Here is a 15,922-nt window from a genome sequence, read left to right on the forward strand (position 1 = left end):
GAAGTTAAGTCAGTTCTTAGATCCAATTTTTAACACTAGCTTTAAATTTTAATAAATTTACTCTTTTACATTCCGGAAGTATCCGTTTTTTATCTTATACACTTCATGCGCTCCCCCAGCGAAGTGATACCCCACATGGCTATGTATTTGGTGAACCGGGCTCCTCCCACTCTTAGCGATTATGGGAACTCAATGTACAGCAATGATATGCACTTCATTTCCAATGAATAGATTCGTCTCCCAAGAAAGTGCGTAGGACAGGCATACAGCTCGTAAACCGATTTTAATTAAGTTTTGTTTTTCACATTACTCTTAAAGCCTAGCAGAAGAAATCGATGAATACAAAATCGGAACCAAAAATTATGCACTTTAACAAAAACTAGAAATCACTATGGACGATCAAGCGGATGAAGTCTTGCTCATGGCACACTTGCGCATCCGTGGAAAAATAATTCAACTTCGAATCTTATCCGATTGAATTGTTTCAATTTAGGGATACCTATCTTCATCTTCGAAAAAGACCGTACCAATACGAATAGGAAAGGCATATTAACACTAATTAAATATAGACAAATATTACAATTCAGTCGCTCATTATTCTCTAACAATATTTTAAGTTTTAGGGCACATTTCATGCCGCATTCAATATTTTCAAATACTCATTCAGTCCAAATTTCTTAATTCATCACTAATCGACTTTTGTCCATCTTCAATCGCATCTGGGTGCGGCGGCTCATACATGAAATCCGGGGGACAATCCATATGTAAACTGCATTTCTTTTTCATAACTCTTAGATATATCACATAATCGTTGTTTTTTATCTGCTAGAAAATCATCGACATCATCTGATGCCATGTGAGACATGACGGAGTCCTTCCGTTTTCGTCGCGGACTTTCCGATTGATGAGGATCGCACTCCTCTGCTTCACTAGCTTGGTATTGTAAGTATATTGGCGTTATGAACCTAGTAGATCTGTAAGGAGTAAGAGGAAGACAAATTTCCATTGAAAAAAGCTTTGGATTTTTAGATGAAAATTCAAGACTCGCATCACAACAGCTTAAGATTATGGAAACCTAAAATCCAGGAGTTGACTTACTTTTTTAATAAATACGGATCAAACGGGAAAAACGTCTCCAAACACTCTTCCGGCGTTGAAATTTCATTTGCATAAACCGTTGCCAACTTTCGCCTGGCATTTCGCTCTAAAATCGCATGACAATAGGCTAATTGATAAGCTCGTGTTACTCCTGCGAAGGCCGTCGCTACAGCTGGTAGACATACTCGGAGCGGGTTGAATGTGCATCCAACAATTGCCGATAGTTGAAGAGATTGTAAAAATAGTAAACCCTTTTTGTCGTGCGTTAAATCTCGACTTCTGAATGCAATTACATAGAAAATTGCCTGGCATACAGAGAAGAATACTAAGTTGGCCTTGAGAGAACAATTCGATTGTACGGAATCGGAACGCTGGATGTACTGATGCACCCATGTAGACATTTCAGAGAGATAGTTTTGTATTGTACTGGAAAATGTGGATAAAAGGGAAAGTTTGAGATTAGAGAATGAAATCCTATCTTAATTTAAAACTGCATTCCATACTTACTCCTTCGATACAAATTTCGCTCTGGCTAAGAAGCTGGCTATATACCCCACGGCCGATTGTCTTATAGGAGCCGATACATTAGGATTTATGACTTTACTCCACATATTGGATAAAAACTTTTCAGCTAAAATATTCTAGAAAGTGGAGAAAACACATAAGTAACAAGATGAGATATTTGACCAATTGACATTACCTTTAAACTACAAAGATAGAAAAGTAAAAATTGAACATGGTGCGTGTTGTGACTAGGCAGAATGATGTCTTCGAACGCACTCAATAATAAATTAAAACAGGAGTTTGTATTTAGCACATTATTTTTCGTGGAACTGTTGGTGCTGTTACTACTACGGGACGATTCTTTAGCTAGGGTTTCGATGAAGCAAAACAGTTTTTCTAAGCAAATATCCAAGGTTTCTGCCACTGGAAGCTTCATCGTTTGTTCAGCTGCTGCGAATATTACAGAAGATTTCTGATTATTGACTTTAACAAATTACAAACTTTTATTATTGCGATTAAAACTAGGAAATTTGCTAAGCCTGGTGCAACAGGAAGGCGTAAAATACATGCGCTACCTGTTGTCAACCAAAAAAGAAAACTTTGACTATGACACCTAAACAAAATTCTACAAAAGTCTTACAGTCGATCCGCGATTATTTCAATCCGTTAACCACTCTTCATTCCACGAAAAAAAAAACAAAACAGTTTATCCTAAGAGTTACCAAGAGAAAAGAGTAAAAAATTCTAAAAGTAAATATGAGTCTAGTACTTCGATGGACATTTTTTGGCGCATCATCGCGAATATGAGCACCCCCATCTTAAGCGCAGCGAAGCTATGAATTGCTAGTGAATCTGCACAACAGATCCCCCATTGACCCCACAACTTCCCCCCTAGCATCTAAGGAAGAATCTCCATCCATTTCCATCGTTTTTAAAGATGTTGTTGACTCACGTATTCCCAACCTTCCTCAAAAATACCGCAACATCATTATCGTGCATAGTCTCTCTGAGCCGGTTAAGCATGATGTTGAATCCTACATGAACACTCCTAGCTCCCCCATCGTTTATTAGGTGCGCCCATTACCACCGAAGAAGCTGACAGTTGTTCCTAAACCCAATGGCGAATGGAGACCTTGTGGCGATTCCAAACGTCTAAATGCTCAGACGACTGCAGGCCGATATTCTATTCCATTCATCGACGACGAAAGTGCGCAAAGAACTCCATCTCAAACTGCCGTATTTTCTCCACCTCGACTTATTACTTACGTCATTGTTTGCCATTGACCGCCCACCATCAATCTGATTGTAAGCTCCCCGGGGGCTTTCCAGGCGTTTGCGACCACCAAGCAACAGATGGTAAAAGTTACACTTTTGGCATTTCCGTAGCAAGTTGCCGTACTCATCAATCTTCAGACAACTCTTCCTAAACTTTAATGTCCTCAAATCCTCCGGGGTAACTGCCGACATAATCGTGATTCCTAATCCCAGGAGAGAATTGACATCTCCGATAGATTCTTCCAAATCCCACTTCCCTAAAAGTGTATCTATTGAATGATATCATAGACCGCACAGTTCGCCAGTACACTGAAGAAATTTTGGAAGTATTAGACGAACTTGTGCCGATATGAACCCTCAGTTACCGCAGTCCTGACGCCCTTTGCTTCACGACGAAGACTCTTTAGAAATAGATACCCTCCGCAATATTCCTTTCTGAAGAGCGAAAACCACCATACTTCAATTTGCGAAAGAATCGCCACCCTGTATACTTTATTAATATAGAAAGCCCAAATATGTGCAAGAAGATAGAATCTCCCCGCAATTATAACCTGCCGCAAAACATGTTTTCCTGAAGACGTCCGTGCGAATCACTTTTTCAAAGCCTACCATTATGCACTCCACAAAGAAGTCGACTGGACTGGAGAAAATGCCTGAAGAAATGCTTTGCAACCATTAGTTCTCTCCCATGAACCATTGTTTTACAAATCGAAAAATATTTTTGATTTCCACCTTCTTTATATCTTATCTTTATAAGTTAATCCTTAATTGTCTAGATGCGCGGCAATTTCTAGTTAAAGCTCAGCAATAGTTGTCCTCATCTGACCGATTCCGGTCTAGGTCAGCCTTCAAACATACAGAATTCCCTCATACGGATTAGGTGACCCTTCTCTATAGCCTATTGAGTCAGATTTTATCCACTGCCGAAAATATTCGTCCATTCTCCAAGAGAGAGAGCCAAATTACTATCAACTGAAGTATAGGAAGTACCTATTGAGTACTCACGTCTAGCTATTAAAAAGCTACCTTGATGTTCAATACCGAAAAATATTCGCAATCTCTTAATACTGTCATTGATAAACATTCTTTGATCGTCATCACATACGTTTGAATATGTTTCTTCAGAGATTGGCGCAAAAATTTGTCCCGAATCGTAATTAAGTGCCACTGCAAAAAATAGAGATGATGACTTATAGTCATTGGGACGTTATCATTTTTGTTTCATTTAAAATTTTGTCAATATAGTGCTATATTTTCAAAAATTACAACCCCTTGAGCTTCATTTTCAAAACAAAGCACTATCTATAGTCATAAATCGACACATTATTTTGGCTAATCAGACCCGCAATTGTAGTAGCAACTCTGTACAGCGACCAAAGAGGATAAAATTTATTAACAGGTTCTACTATTAATCCGGAGCTGTGGGATGCTTGTGGGGAAAGAAAGACGACTGATCACATCATTTACAAAATATTTCACTAAAGTGTTTAAATATTAACCCTATCTCCACCTTCACGTGCTTTTTCTTAACGAAAAGCTGAAGTCGGAGAAGGAGGAAGGCGAGCCTCCCGCGCCTAAAAACGGGACAAATTGCACCAACTGTTCCTCCAGGTTGAGGGTTGGATAGGGCTGATAACTCTACACGGAAAACCAACGTTACGAAGCCACAGAAGGAGCCTCGGACAGGATGGACTTTACAACGGCGAACTCGGCAACAACAACGGAACGTGCGCTTCTTGTACAGATATGGAGCTGCCAAGCAGCTAGTCGATACCTTGTCCCAATATAGGGCTATGTTACAGCGTTGCAAGAAATGCGTTGGACAGGGACCGGTTTCCTGGGGAAGAGCCACTACACCATATATTTTAGTGGCCATCCAGTAAACCATATGCACGGAGTAAGTTTCTTAGTCAGCCAAAAAATGAAACCTGCTGTTATCAGCTTTGAAAACATAAGCGAACGGCTGAGGACTCTGCAAATTTAGAAATATAAGCCTCATTGACGTTCACGCCCCTACAGAGGAGACTGCAGAGTAGGAGAAGGATACCGAGTCAGTTGAGCGGACCCTCGAAGCCTATCCCAAGTATGATATCAAAATCATACTTGGAAATTTCAACAGTCAAGTAGGGACGGTGCCCGTATTCTGGCGATACGTCGGCTCCCATAGCTTACACAGGGATACCAGTGACATAGAACTGCGGATTATTCAGTTAGCAGTATCGCACGAAATTGTTGCTGGAAGTACCTTGTTTGCGCGGAAAGCGGTCCACAAACATACGTGGGCCTCTCCAAACGGGACCACTTTCAACCAAATTGACTCAGCCTTGATGAATGTCAGAATATATAGGGGGGCCAATATAGACTCGGATCACTATCTTGTTGGCATGATGCTCCGAGCTCGAATAACAACACTACCCAGAATCCCTTCTGACAATCAGGTGAGAATGAATACTGAAACCATTCACAACACAACCTTCCGTAACACCTATAAGGGGGAAATGGTTACCGCAATACCCGCAGTTAACAGATGTCCTGGAGATGAAGCATCAACAAATAATCTTCACAACCACCAGAAGAGCGTTATCATTGATACGGCTCCAGCCGCAAGAAAAGCCGGAACGGCTGGTTCGACGATGAATATAAGCTAGCAACGGAACGGAAGAATGCCGCATACCGAGTAATGTTGTATTTTTAAAGAACGCGGGCACGCGCAGAGACTTATCACGAACTCCGTCGAGCGGAGAAGCGAATTCACAGAGGGAAAAAAGAAGCCTGGGAGAACCAACAAGTCTGTGAACTCGAAAAGTACAGGGAGCAACCGCACCAGGCGCGGAAGTTTTACCAACAAGTCGGCAGGATGAAGCCTTATACATCTCGATGCTCATCCTGCTGAGACAGAGAGGGAAATCTGATTTCCGACAGAATGGGCATATTGGAGCGATGAATTGAGTACTTTGATGAGCTACTGAACAACCAGAACATCGGCGAGTTGGAGGTCCCGCCAACTGAAGACGAAGGACAAATACTGCCACCACCAAGTTTAGGAGAAACTGTCCGTGCAATTCATCGGCTAAAAAATCATAGGTCGCCAGGAGCCGATGGAATTACAGCCGAATTGGTTAAATATGAAGGCGACCAACTACATCAAGTGGTTCATCAACTGATGCCCAAGGTGTGGGACAGCGAATCAATACCTGACGACTGGCGACGAGGCATTATCTGTCTCATACATAAAAAGGGGGATATCACGCAGTGCAGCAATTATAGAGGTATCACGTTGCTGAGTACCATCTATAAGGTATTTTCCGCTATCTTGCTAGGCCGGAGAACTCCATACGCCCAGAACATCACTGGCCCATCCCAAAGAGGCTTTACTCCAGGCAAATCAGCAACAGATCAGATTTTTCTGTGGGGCAAGCGATGGAAAAACAGTTGGAAAATTATATCTGTTGCACCATTTTTTCATCGACTTTAAAGTCACCTATGATAACATAGCCAGGGTAAAACTGTACACCGCCATGAGAGAATTTGATATCCCGACGACTGACTGACTGACTGACTAGGTTCACCCTGTGCGAATGTGCGAAGTCAGATAAAAGCAGCAGGACCTCAATACCAATCGACATCAACAACGGTCTACGACAAGGGGATCATGCATCCTCTTTAACCTGGCTCTGAATAAAGTGATACGAGGGGTACAATCCTCTTTAAGTCTGGTGGCAACGTCAGCACCAAAAACCAACAACATCAAACCGCACTGGTCAAACGGGAAGAATAAAAACAGGAGAATACAACTTTGAGACCATTGACAATTTCTCCTGATAACAGCTACGATGATGAAATCCGCGCACGGTTGTTGTCAGAAAACAGAGCCTATTTCAGCTTACAAAAACTGTTCCGCTCGAAACGTCTCCCCGTGGGGTCAAAGCTCTTACTGTACAAGACTTGCCAGGTCTCATGTATTGCTCGGAGGCTTGGGTTCTTAGCAAGAAGAATTGCGAACTCTTGGCCGCGTTCCAGAAAAGAATTCTTCGAAGAATTTTTGGCGCGAAATGTTGTAGCGATGGAAATAAGAAACGAAAAAGTGACAACACTGTGCAGATCTTAAAAATAATAATGGTTGGCACAACAATCCAATTGGATTAGGGCCTTGAAGTGTGTTAAAGCACTTTATTCAAGACCGTAACGGTACACTACAGAATTACAGCACTCTATAAGAGACTATGTGGTCAGCATTACGCTCGCCCGAGATTATTACCCTGATTCGACTCAGTACTCATTCACAGCTGAGTCGACTGGTATCAAACATCAAATAACGATACAAATTCCGCTGCCACCGCGATCTTCCGTACGACATCCCCTCTTATCCTCGTGAACAGCGTAACGATGAGATTCGGCAAATACGAAAAAACCATGGCTGTTGTTGCTTATACGAGTGTGGAAAGACGGCCAAAAAGATTCATAAAACGTTTAAATCGGTTTCCATAACTGAACGATTTGTGGACTGAACGCTACAACGGTACAGAGAAACAGATGACATCGAAGATTGGCCGAGTGAGCGGCGTCCGTGGTCTGCACGACAGCCGAATGTTGATCGCCGTTTAGCAGTTCGAATGTTGGCCTCGGAACTGGGCATGAATCGTGAAACAGTCAAATAAATTATAACAGGCAATTTCGGGATGAAAAAGTTGTACGCGAAGATGGTTCCAAAGAAGCTTTCTGAGGAGCAAAAGCAGCATCGAATTATCGTCGCAGAACTGTTTGGAATACGTGTAAAACAATCTCACGCTACTTAATCGCGTTATTATAGGCGATAAGAGCTGATTTTTTCAATACGACCCGGAAACCAAACGCCAACGTCCCAATGGTTGTCTCCGCACGCCGCCCCGCCCGAAAAAAGCTCGCATGAGCAAATCGAAGGTGAAAACGATGATTATTACCTTTTTTGATAGCCGTGGAATCGTCCACACCGTAAATCAAGACTACTGTCGCCAAGTACTCGAAAGATTGCGAAAACGAGTCAACAGGGTGCGCCCGGACATCGCTCGTAACTGGATCCTTCATCACGACAACACGCCGTGCCACACCGCCCTCAGCGTGTCCCAGTATATAGCCTCTAATTGGCCCGATATGTCACCTTGTGACTTTTTTTGTTCCCTAGAACAAAATCGGTGATCAAAGGAACTCATTTTGAGTCAATTACGGACATCCAAGCGGCCGTGACGAGGGTATTCGCGGACATCCCAATCGAAGCGTTCCAGAAATGTTACGAAGGGTGGAAAACGCGCTGAAATCGCTGTGTAGCTGCCCAAGGAGACTACAGAGTCGTAGAATAATTTTTAAATATACGGTTTTTATGGAATCAGCCTCATTACTTAATTGTTTAACCTCGTATGAGACTAAGGATCGAGCACCACGTGTTCAAAGGGGGCACCATCCTCCTTAAGCCATGGTGTGGTAAGGAGTTCCCTACCACGGCGTGACAGACATTCACTTTTATGAAACCTCTGTCAAGACTAACTTAACAGTGTATGAACAGATGTTAGAGACCGTAGTTCAGCCTCTGAATGAAAGCTTATTCGGGGGTATTGATTGGTGCTGGTGCAGGATTCTGGCCATCCAGAAGCCCAGACTTTAATCCATTGGATTATTCTCTGTGGAATAAGCTTAAAGAGGTCGCCTGTCGTCATCAGCACTCTAATTTGGCAACTTTGAAGGCCAGTATAGTGAAAGTCGCGCGTGAAAAGCTGCTGGACACAGTTGGCGCAGCGATCAACGAGTGGCCCAAGAGTCTGAAGCTTTCTGTGAACAACCGTGGCGATCATTTCGAATAACCATGTACACTTAGTTACTAGACTATTTTGTACCTTCTCGCCTAATTTCAGTTTTGTATCTATTTTAGTTTTGCGGTAACAAATTTTCAAAGTACTCATAGAACTTATGGCTATACTGTGTATACATGATCGAAAAAATCTTCATTTTCTTCGCTATTGAATACAAAATCCTAATATTAATCAAAGTCCAACATACCTTTTTCATTTTCCATATCAATTTGAAACATTTCTTCGCCGCCATCGTCCATCTCTTCGTCTTCATACTCTGCATCTTCAATATCAGCTCGTGGAGCATTAGCGTCGAGTTCCAATAGTCTGTAACAAAGAATTCATGTTTTAAATCCCGTGTCTAAGAAAAAACAATATTTAACCATTGCAAAAAATTACTCACTTTCTAAACAGCAGATGAATTGAAAAATTGCATGAAATTAGTTTATATTTCATCATCGTGAGTATATTATGAACATAACCGCCAATCACATGTGGCGGTTTCTTGTAGTAGGGGAATGACTTTTCTATCGTCTCCAAAACAACATCAAAGCTCATTGGCATAATTGTCATCAGTCGCCTTATGACTTGATGAACAATTTCCAGTCGTTTACTTGCCGCGGCAGATGGAACACCTTTAGGCCAATTTTCTTCATCTTTGTCCTGAGGAATCCAATATGAAATTAAGTGTGAGATTCCGAAGTGAACATATTTTGTATGCGCGACCAGTAGATCAACGTAGAATTCAATATAATTTTTGATGAGAATTTCACTCCGGTCCTGCCAGTCAAGCGAAATTAGAGCTTCGACTAGAGTTGAAAATTTTGGCGTTAGAAGATTTATTGATTCTCGAGCTTCAGATATCACCCGTTCAAAATCGGCATCCTGGAAGGGAATAAAAAGAAATTGTTAAGGTTTTAGATACAATCGAAAACATTTATTTACTCATTTATTCTGTAAACAAAGAGAAAGACGAGTTACATGCTGATATATAGAGAAGTGGAAGGAATTAGTTTGTAAGTTTCATTAGTGGATGTGATGCTACGCAGTTGGAGCACATCAGCACCAAAAATCTAACATTTGATGCGTCCATAAGCGGGGCACCCGCATAGAAAATGTTCCGTCGATTCCGTTTCGTCATTACAGGATCGACAGGTATCATCTGGGATAACTCCTATTCTGAAAATATGCCCAGCTAGTGAATTATTGCCAGTCAGAACGCCCACAATATTTCTGCAAGTCTTCCTGCTTTTCGATAGGATAAACTTTGCAGTATGTTTGTTTTTGGTTCTGACTGGAAAAGTTTTGTCTGTCGAGCAGCAATAAGGCTTTGCTACTTATCATTATCGGAAGCTTGTTCCCAGTTTTTGATAGCAGCATCAGCTGATACTACTGACACTCCAATTGCTGGGTCCAGGTATGGAGAAAGTTGAAGCCTCTTTTGCTAAGGCTTCCGAGATTTCATTTCCCTCTACATCACAATGACGAGGTACCCAGAGTAATTCCACCGTATTGAATCGAGAAACAGAGTTCAATCGGTTTCTGCATTCCTGAACGGTTTTTGAAGTAATCAAAGTGCTACTCACGCCCTCAGTGCAGCTTGATTATCGCTACAGATTACGATGAGCCTGCCCGTCCACCGCTCGTCAATGATCAATGTTGCCGCCCTTAGGATCGTATACACTTTAGCCTGAAAGACCGTTTTGTATTGTCCCAAGGGAAAACCCCATTTCTTCGTTTCAAGTTTCAGGATAACACCACGTCCATTATTTCCCCATAGATCTAATCGAATTAGTCTATGAGCTGCTCTCATTGCAGTACTCTGAATAAACAAATCCAAAGGCTGCAAATCGAGTAATGCATTCAGAGCGGCGCAGGTGACACCCAGACATACTGTTCTTTGCAGTGTGGCTAGTTTATAGCGAAAACTCTTTTGTTCCAACTTAACCCACCACACTGCGGATGCATAAGCGAACATCAGCCTAATGATAGCAACATATATCCACATTACTACCTGAGGTCTGTCCCCATGTCGAGGCAAAAGCCCGCCTTCACAGCCCATAAGCTGTAAGGGTTCGTTTCATCGTTATCTCTATATGTTTGTTGCAAAGAAGTTTCTTGTCTAGAATAACTCGCAGGTATTTCACTTCTTCGGAGAGTTGAAGGTTGGTACCTCTCATCTCTGCAAAGCAAAGACCATTCAGTTTCTTCTTTTTGTGAATAATATCTTTGTGGCTTTATTTAGATTAACTGAAAGTCAATGGCTGAGGTACCAACTATCTATCAGATCAACGGCGCGTTGTGTATTTCTACACACCATTCCGGGATCCCGACCAACAGCTAGCGCAGTCACGTCATCCGCATAAGCTTTAACATGTATTGGCCCAGAGCCAATATCCTCGAAAAATGTTTCTTAGAAGTTGCTCTAAGTGCTCTATACTCTCCTTTAGCATCGCTGGGTGGATCAAATCCATACCAGGAACTTTGAAGTGTTCAAATGATAGTATAGCAGTCCTTAGTCGCCTAGGGAGCTCAACTTAGTTTGTTTAGTTTATTGGGGGGAGCCATTGTACTATTCCCGTAAATCGCCTATTCAATTGCTTCCCGCAGGCTTTAGCGAATCTGAAAACATTCTCCAGAGGCAGAGAGTGTGGAAATTCTTCATTGAAGTACACCTTGCCCCGTTAGAAGCCCTACTAGGGTTTTAATGTCCCACTTTTTAAGGGACAACAAAAATGAAGCTATAGTGACCGAAGACTCTTTCACAAGGATTTTCGCCTGCCGGCAAGAGTTCAAATTTCTCCATTCGGCTGTGTGAATCCTTGCAGTTTCGCCCTTCAGGCGGCCAAGTTTCAACAACACCTGATGACAACTCCACATCAACTGGCTTGATATGTCGTTGCTATGTAGTGCTGATAATGCCGCCCAACTGTCGGGCCAAGAGTTTGCATTTTTTTTACTAAGAATCCAGGTTTCCGAGAAATACATAAGGACGGGCAAGATCATAGTCTTGCACAGTCAGAGCTTTGACCCTATGGTGAGACGTTTCAAGCGAAAAAGTTTTTGTAAGCTGAAATAAGCTGTTGGCAGCCAACAACCGTGTGCGGATTTCACCTGCAATAGTCAAATTAAATTCTAAGTAACGGTAATTTGAGAGTGAGACTTCATCTAACACTCGCCAGTTTCTAACCAACTCTAACAACTTTAAAGTGCAGATTGTTAGGTCAATTACTTCACTTCTTCTTGGCCCGTTCGCGGTCATCAGACCAGCTGAAGTGATCAAATCAAATAGCTTCTCTCCTCTAGGATTGCATTTGCTACTGCCCCAACAAGATATGCTGAGCGTTCGCATCACAACCTATTAAAAGTTCAAGGCTCCTGCATACACTGGTATTGTAAGTTGCCCGCAACAGAATCCTTAACTGATCCAATACCACAGATTCTGTTAAAAAGAACCCATGGCTCTTAAACCAAAAATATATAAGGACAGTCCTACAACTGTCAGCATGCTATAAGTTGATTTGACTAACTCTTATGTTTGTAGCCATAAGCTAACTGAAAAGTTTGCTGCGTTCAGTGTGGATCTCACCGGGGTTATCAGCTTGTCCTCGCCGAGAGTTCCGCTTTCTTGTGTCCGATTTCTCTGGATATCGCCACACATAGTGGTGTAGCAACGTCCATGTCCTTATTCTCAAAAAACCGCCTTATTTCGCCTTCCGTTATCGTCGGCTGGGAGCCCTCCCAGGTTCACGGTGTCTGGGCTGCATCGATCTGTTTTCACATACTGGCGTAAGGCCAGTTGCGTCCACATTGCCAGCTTCCTTTTTTGGGTTTTTCCGGCCACGCGAAGTTATTCTAAATTAACCCCCAATCCATATAGAGGAGAAACAGAAAGCAGCTAACGACGCGTGGAAAGGAGGCCAATCATACGCTCATGCGTCTTTCTCGAAATTTCTTGGCAATTATCAAGTGGCTCTGATGCCCTCAATCATATTGTGTCCAGATTCGTCTTTGAAAAGACACACTGCGTCGTAATCATCAAAAGAAAAGAATGGTCGATAAATTGGCACGAGTCCTTTGGGAGTACAAGCTTAATAATCTTCACCGACGGGTCAGCCATGAAAAACGGATCGGGCGCAGGGGTTTTCTCAGGAAATCCGATTATGGAACTGGGTCGAACTCTCGGAAATATATATGGCGGAGATATTGGGTTGGGGAAAAATAAATGTCGTATTTTGTCAATAGATGACGACACTTGGAACATATCTTGTGTTGTACTTATCGCATCGAGTCATTCTATACGGCGATTTGAAGACAACAATCTGTGCTACAAGTGCCTCTTTGACAGTGTTATGATCGTACGTTTTAGTCTCAAGTTATAGCGCGTCAAAGATGAGAGGTAAAAATGCAACGAAGGCGGTCGAAAAAATTTGTGAAGTTTATGGGCCCGATACTGTAACGATTCGCACACCACAGCGTTGGTTCGATCGATTTCGTTCTGGTATAGTGTATGTCGAAGATACACCCCGTACTGGTAGGCCAGTCGTCGTAGAAACCGATAAAATCGTCGAAATCATCCAAGTAGACCGGCATGTGAGCATTTGCTCGATTGGCCAGGAACTGGGTACAGACCATAAAACCGTTTGGAACCATTTGCAGAAGATTGGATTCCAAAAAAAACTGGATGTTTCGGTACCACACGAATTGACGCAAAAAAATTTGTTGGACCGAATCAACGTCTGCGATGCATTGCTGAAACGAAACGAATTCGACTCATTTTTGAAGCCAAGCCCGAATTGCCGGCCAGGAAGGTTTTGCTGAGTGTTTGGTGGGATTGGAAGGGAATCATCCACTATGAGGTGCTCAACTATGGCCAGACCCTCAATTCGGTCCTCTACTGTGAGCAACTCGACCGTTTGAAGCAGGCGATTGACCAGAAGCGGCCAGGATTGGTCAATAGGAATGGTGTTGTGTTCCACGAGGACAACACTCGGCTTCATATATTTTTGATGACCCGCCAGAAGCTACGGGAGCTCGGATGGGATGTGTATAATTCGGACCTGGCACCAAGTGATTACCATCTCTTCCGGTCCATGTAAAACGCTTTTGGTGCTACTAAGTTGGCCTCAAAAGAGGCTTGCGAAAACTGGTTGTCTGAGTTCGCAGCAGGGTGAGTGGTTATAAGGGGGGGATAATGAAATTGCCTTCTAAATGGCAACAAGTTTGCGAACAAAACGGCGCATATTTGACAAGAATCGGATAACTCCAAGTATGTTAAATAAAGCCTCAAATTTCGATCACAAATACGACATTTCTTTTCCCCCAACCCAATATATGCCATTTTATTGGCAGCCGAAGGATGTTTGCGGCAAAAGTGGAGGGGTCGTACCGTTCGAATCTGTTCCGACAGTCGGGCAGTATTATCAGCACTAAACAGCAACGATATATTCAGCCAGTTGATGTGGAATTGTAATCAGGTACTACCGAAACATGGCCGACTGAACGAAACATTCCTGATGTGGGTGCCAGGGCACTCAAACATCGCTGGTAATGAGGAAGCTGACAAACTTGCTCCCCATGGTTCTAAATCCACAATGGTCAGGCCAGAACCAGCTTTTGGCATCCGGCTATACGCTGTCAAGTCCACTGAAGGGGAAATGGCAAGGATTCACGCAGCCGAATGAGGAACTTTGAACTTTTGCAAGAAGTCGAAAATCTTTGTGGAGGAACCCGGCGTCGCTATAGCGGCATTTTTGTTGTCCCTTAAGAAGTGAGATGAAAACCCTAATGTAGCTTTTCACGGGACACTGCGCGGAGGAAGAAAAAACGGCCCTGCACTTCGAATGCAGCTACCCGGCCTCCTCAGACCTCAGACGAAAATGCCTTCGCAAGGTTTTCTTCAACGAAAAGTTTGCGCATTCTCCATCTCTGAAGAATGTTCTCAGATTCGAAAAAGCCTGTGAACGTTGTTGGCGAGAGGTCGATGAAAAGGCGATATTCGGGGATAGTTCATACAATGGGCCTAGCAAAGATCTGAGTGCTTGGAACTGCAGCTCTCCCCACTAAACTAAACTAACTAATAAAATCCAGAAAAGCAGAATGACTGGATTTACAAACGTTTAGAGATTATTAAATAGTAATTAAGCAAGGTGGACATGGTCCATTTAAAAAAGTTTTCTTTAAAATTTCATTCTATTGCGAAATTATCATGAAGTTTCTCAAGCAAAATCAATAACAGCAAATCTATACCAAATTTAGGAGCTCAGAAGGGAGAAACTAGACCATTTAGTGGTCAGGGACAGCTCCGCTTTCAGATTCAATTCTGGAAATGTTTCCATGATCACTGCGTAAAGAAATATGCAATAAATGGTTCCTATGCGGACGTGGACACTGCAGTTTCAAGTTTGCCTTGCGAAACAACCACCAAACTGACACCTGCAAAGTTGGTTGCATTTTGTACTTTACGCGCTCTGTCAGTCTACCAGGCAAAACGTATGACTTAAAGCTACCTTTGTATGACGTGAAAACCCTATTTCTGTTGAATATGATTAATATTTCCTGAAAATCCTATGAAATTTTCTGCGTGTACTCTAACCTTATCTGACCACTGTAAAAAAAAATAATGATTACGCAAAGGGGTCGGTTCCAACTTACCGTCAAAGATGACTCCTTCAGAAACGACACGAATTCATTGTAAATCATGTAATCATTATAATTCAGTACAGCCTCTATAGCCCCTGCCACGCCATGCTCCTTGGGCATCTCAAACCGAACCTTGTTGATGACCGCAGCCTTGGCCTTCTCACGCTCCACCGTCGAATAAGTTTTCAAAATCGACGAAAGTCCTGTTCGCGCACTGTACACCGACATGTTCGCGGACATCTCGAATTTATTATTCTCCATTTCCGCTATGTTGAACACCTCTTTTCCACGACTTTCCAAAATGTAAGGTTATCGTCTGGACCGTCCGTGAAAGGCGACCTCCTACCGTCTGCCTTCAAATCTTATCGAATAACTTCTTTGTCCAATTGAATTTCAAACTGTGTTCGGCTGATTCACGTGCGCACAAAGTTACATTATCCCGAAATGACACTGCATCGAATAGCGACTGAAACATTTCTTGAATTTATGAAACTTGCTGGCGGTTTGCCGTCGAACGTAGCACGTTGCCGTGGTCCTGTCACTTTTCTACGACGTTGCAGTGAAAAGCGCGGCGCGGACCA

At 42.6% G+C, this 15,922-nt stretch overlaps 1 protein-coding gene across 2 annotated transcripts; it reads right to left on the reverse strand.

The window, feature by feature from the left end:
• Positions 1-576: 576 nt before the first annotated feature.
• LOC119652521 (RNA polymerase I-specific transcription initiation factor RRN3) lies at positions 577-15,905 on the reverse strand. Of its 2 annotated transcripts, none has more exons than XM_038056717.1 (7): positions 15,354-15,905; positions 9,103-9,584; positions 8,908-9,026; positions 1,799-2,049; positions 1,606-1,739; positions 1,099-1,524; positions 577-974 (listed from the first exon to the last, which is right to left on the reverse strand). In XM_038056717.1, exons 1-7 carry the CDS (start codon positions 15,600-15,602, stop codon positions 734-736), a joined length of 1,902 nt encoding a protein of 633 aa, XP_037912645.1. In that variant the 5' UTR covers positions 15,603-15,905; the 3' UTR covers positions 577-733. The 2 variants fall into 2 exon arrangements, with proteins under 2 accessions (XP_037912645.1, XP_037912644.1); XM_038056716.1 differs by having other exon boundaries at positions 1,799-2,052; positions 15,354-15,904.
• Positions 15,906-15,922: the final 17 nt, after the last annotated feature.

The sequence above is a fragment of the Hermetia illucens genome, chromosome 3 (assembly GCF_905115235.1).
Source record: "Hermetia illucens chromosome 3, iHerIll2.2.curated.20191125, whole genome shotgun sequence".
Lineage (NCBI taxonomy): Eukaryota > Metazoa > Arthropoda > Insecta > Diptera > Stratiomyidae > Hermetia > Hermetia illucens.